Raw genomic sequence first — 5000 nt, forward strand, 5'->3', positions numbered from 1 at the left:
CAGTCCAGTTTGTTGAGTCAGGGCTAGAAAAGTTGAAACACATCAAGCAGAATCTGCAGTTTCTCAATATTTTTATGGATAAATGTTCGTTGTTTGGACATCTATGGCTGCATGCTGCAACAGCTTGTGGGATGGGTACAGACAGCGCCGTGGGGCTGATTCGCCAGTTAGGGCATATTTTTAAAAGTTTTGTTTTTTATTTTTTGGCACAGACTATTTATTTTTTATTTTGGCTTCTCCTTCTTCCACTCACTTTCTTTGTCCCAATGGTTGAAGGGCGGGATGCCGCTGTTTGTCAACGGTTTAGTCAACTTAGATTTGTTACTTTTCTAAACGAAGCAAGAGCAGCAACATGTAACAATAAATTAAAATTGTATTTCTCAAGCAATTCTGTTATAGATATTAACTCAACTCATGGTTAAAAAGGCTGTGTTTGGAATTTTGCCTATCGTTCACAATCATTATGAAAAACATGACGAAAGATTAAATGAATAACGTAAATTACAGTCCGCTTAAAGCAGAGGTAATGGGAGGTCCTCTATTTCGCCCATAAAATCCAATAAGTAACCATTCAAAAACCACCAACAATACTCCATTCACAATTTGTGATTTGAATATTATCCAAGTATTAGTGATATTACTATAAGCACTAACGCAGTCAAACTATTTATAGTGGTGCTGTGATCACAAGCCTGTGTACAATTTTGACCTGATTGAATGGCGAAGTGGTTCCTTGCTTCCTTGCTCTGTGGAAGTTTATTTTAGATCATAAATCATGCATCTCACCTGAGGACGCATTCCTGTCGGTACACGTTGACAGTCATTTATAACCCGGAAATGGCTATACGAAAGACGCTTGGTCCCTCCGCACCCCATCCCGTTTCTTCCCAAGAATTAGGTGGAAAAGAAAGGCTCCCATAGGCTCCATTGTAAATGGACTTTTGATCGTATTTATTTAATATTTAGAATGCAAATAAATAATCCATCGTCATGTCTCGCATAATTGTGAACGACAGGCAAAATTCCAAAACAAGCGTAGTTCTCCTTTTAAAATATAACTAAAAGCCGAGAGACAGCAGGTATCTCAAATTACTTGCAAGTTCAAGTACCGCTGTATAATTATTGTAAATGAAAATTGATAAAAACATTGTGTTTAAAAGTTATTGTGTGGATTTTTGTGTAATGCTGACCAAGGTGCTGCTCATTGCAGGAGCTGATATTGATGCCCTATGTGTGGCACCTCGTCATGTGGAGAGGACGGACTTTTTTCAGTCGTTCTTTGAAAAATTGAAACATCATGAAGAAATTAAAGACCTGAGGGTAAGCCAGTTTACACTGCATGAATATATAGTATATGATACTCCTGTATAGTATCATTTGATGAATAAATAAATGCACAAGCCATATGTGGATCTACAAGGGGTGGGGGGATCACTGTAGATCCTTGACATTTATAAAAATCTACATTACTATAAGACTTTTGATGCATTTATGTTGGTCAGCATTGCTCTGAAGTTAAACATTTTGCACTTCGTTAAAATTTTTACCCTCTAGTAATTTTGCGCCATGAACTCTTGATAAGGTATACAGGTGGTTCTAGGTTTACAACAATTATTTTCATTTCCTGTTATTTAGGATGTACAGTGCATTCGGAAAGCATTCACAGCACTTCACTTTTTCCACATTTTATGTTAAAGCCTGTTTCCAAAATGGAATAAGTGTATACCACATAATGACAATTTGTAAATATATTTTTGCAAATGTATTAAAAAAAACAACTACAAAATCAAATGTACATAAGTATTCTGTCTTTGCCATGAAGCTCAAAAGTGAGCTCAGGTGCATCCTGTTTTAACCGATCATCCTTGAGACTTTCCTACAACTTAATTGGAGTCCACCTATGGTAAATTCAGTAGATTGGACATGATTTGGAAAGGCACACAGCTGTTTATATACAGGGATCCCAGATGTCCTCTATTAAATGGATTTCCCCTATTCGTCTTTCCCAGTGATTCTCAAACTGTAGTGGTATACGGTTTACATCTAGTGGTACACCAAATAATCACATAAATACAGAGATGTTCCAATGTCAATACAGCACTTTTTGGGGGTATAGCAGAGTAATCAAGACTTAATCTCCAATACGATACTAATATGTATTTGTAGGAAACCTCGTGTGTACAACCTAAGTAGAGCGCACACAAGCCAAATACGTCCATTAGCATGCTAATGTTGCTACACAGAAATTAGGGCTGGACAGTTAATCGAATTTGAATTTCGATGGCGACTTGTCCAGGCTGTACCCTGCCTACCGCCCAAATGCAGCTGAGATAGGTTCCAGCACCCCCGACCCCGAAAGGGACAAGCGGTAGAAAATCGATGGATGGATTTCGATTATGGCTTCTCACGATTATGAAAATATAATAATCGGAGAAAAAAAGATTAATGGGCCGCACAATGTGCATGCAAATTCCTGAGCTTGTGACGGAGAAACAGATGAGGAGCGAATGAGGGGAAAAAAGAAAACATGTCTACTAGAAGTTTGGGATGTCACCGTGGTTGCTACTTTTTATTTGACACTGCGCTAGTATGCCTAATCAATAATCCCTAAACTCAACAAAAAATTAAGGCCTGACTTCTGCGTTCACATAACCACAGATGGAGTCACAAAATTGGCCAATAAAACAAAGCCCGCTGATAAACTCAAAATAATATCAGAGAAATTGACATAGATGTAAGTGAAACGTTGTCATTGTGAGGAGCAGAAACATTTGTTTTGGAAAGTAATGTGTCCGGTACCGCTCAGTCATCCCCGACAGACTCAACCGCGGCCGCCCTTTCCTGATAAACAATGTGAATGTCGGTACAGTCATTTGAAACAGCGACTAAACTACGAAGCTAAAGCTAACAAGCACAATCCATACACCCACAACACATCTCATCTGTTTGTGTTGTTGTAACGACATCATCCATGTAACAACAATGATCAAACAGTGAGCGCAGCTTGAGAGGCGCTCTTTTTTTTTTTTAATAGCCTCACGAGTCGCCGCCTTATGTGTCAAGCCGACAACAGCACAGCACACTTTCACCTTCACAATAATAGCGCGGTGCGCCACATCGAGTCTGACTGCGCTAAGAAAATATAAATGTTTCAAATTAGTACCTTGCACAATCATAATGCACTTAAAGCACTTTTACAAAATGATTATGCTTTGACCTAAAATACTGGTCAAAATTGTCTAAAAATGTAATGCACCAATAAATGTGAAGATTTTTGCATTTAATTAACAAACATTTAATTGCATTTTATTTTACACAAAAAGCACACTCTATAGGTGTAAAATAAGTGTAAAAACCGATTCAAAAACAATTACGAGTAAAAGTTTTTTTTATATGGCTATTGTTAATTAAATTTATTGTTATTAATATTATTTTAACTGTATTTTATTTGTTACACATTTGTATTTTAAATTAAGTTTTGGTGGTACAATAAATATTATTTTTTTCAAATTAATGAATAATCATGTTATTAATTGTGATTAGAATATCAATCAAAATAATCACGGTTATTATTTTTGCCATAATCGTCCAGCCCTAGCGAAAATTACTTCTTCTTCGCGTCTGTACGCCGGAAATGGAAAAACTAAGGACTAGTGGAGAACTGCACTACCAAAGCAAACACCATGACATCACGCAAAATTTGCAATATCTTTGTTTAGAAGGGTGAGACACATGTAGGTTGTTTCAAAACAAGCAACATAATGAAGCACTTGAAAGCCCACGATACAGACACAATGAAGTTATTGCGGCTAAAGCTAACAAGGCTGAACAAAAACAACAAACCCTGCCAAATTCATTCCAGCGGAAAGAAAAGTTTTCACAAGAATCCCACATGAAGTTGGCATTTGCGGTAAACTAATGGAATTCATACTATTGGGTGATCAACCGCACTCAGTGGTGAAGAATGTGGGATTTCACAGCTTGCTTAGTCGTAAATAAATGACTGAAACCGCCCTTATCGATCTGTATAAGACTGTTGGCAAACTCATCTCCAAAAAATGACAAAGCGCTTCACGACAACATATTTGGAGCAGTGATGTCATGTCTTTATCAGTGATTTGTCAAAGGAGAACTGCACTTCTTTTGTAATTTTACCTATCGTTCACAGTTATTAGGAAAGACATGACGACGGATGGATTTTTTTAGTGCATTCTAAATATTAAATACATTTGATCAAAAGTCTGCTTACAAAACATCCAAACACCTCAATTAGGGTTTTATATACATGAGCCAAAAGGCTCTCTCCAGGTTGCAGTTAGTCCAGAACGCGGCAGCACGACTTTTAACAGGGGCCAGGAAACGTGAGCATATAACCCCAATTCTTCGGAGTTTGCACTGGCTCCCTGTTCATTTTAGAATTGATTTTAAATCCTTGCTGTTTGTTTTTAAAGCTTTACATGGACTGGCACCTCAGTATATCTCGGACCTCATCCAAATTTACACTCCTGCGCGCGCTCTGAGGTCCGAGAGCCAGCTCCAGCTCGTGGTGCCCAGGACGAGACTTAAAACCAGGGGAGACAGGGCCTTCTCTGTGGTCGGCCCTAAACTCTGGAACACTCTGCCCCTCCATGTTCAAACTGCTTCCACAGTGGAGTGTTTTAAGTCTCGTCTTAAGACCCACTTTTATTCTTTGGCTTTTAACACTACGTGAGTTGTGTGGTCTTCTGTCCTCTGTTGTCCTGTGTGGTTAGGGTTAGGGTTATAAATTTTGATGTCTATTTTACTGTTTTAATTGGTTTTACCCTTTAAAGTCGTTTTTAATCACATTTATTTTTTATATTGTCTCTGTATTGGTTTTCTATTCATTTATTCTTTGTTTTTATTCAGTCATTGGTGTAGCATAATATTGTTTTTAATATTGTTTTTAACATGGCTGTGCAGCACTTTGGAAACATTCTTGTTGTGTAATTGTGCTATATAAATAAAGTGGATTGGATTGA

At 37.6% G+C, this 5000-nt stretch overlaps 1 protein-coding gene across 1 annotated transcript in view; it reads left to right on the forward strand.

Moving 5' to 3' along the window:
* The window catches only part of papolg (poly(A) polymerase gamma), a 79634-nt gene that overhangs the window by 23865 nt on the left and 50769 nt on the right, over positions 1 to 5000 (forward strand). Inside the window, exon 5 of the mRNA XM_062058817.1 lies at positions 1211 to 1320. Within this exon, the coding sequence (XP_061914801.1) occupies positions 1211 to 1320 (110 nt within the window). The remainder of the gene's footprint in view (positions 1 to 1210; positions 1321 to 5000) is intronic.

Source organism: Entelurus aequoreus, linkage group LG09 (assembly GCF_033978785.1).
Source record: "Entelurus aequoreus isolate RoL-2023_Sb linkage group LG09, RoL_Eaeq_v1.1, whole genome shotgun sequence".
Classification (NCBI taxonomy): Eukaryota; Metazoa; Chordata; class Actinopteri; order Syngnathiformes; family Syngnathidae; genus Entelurus; species Entelurus aequoreus.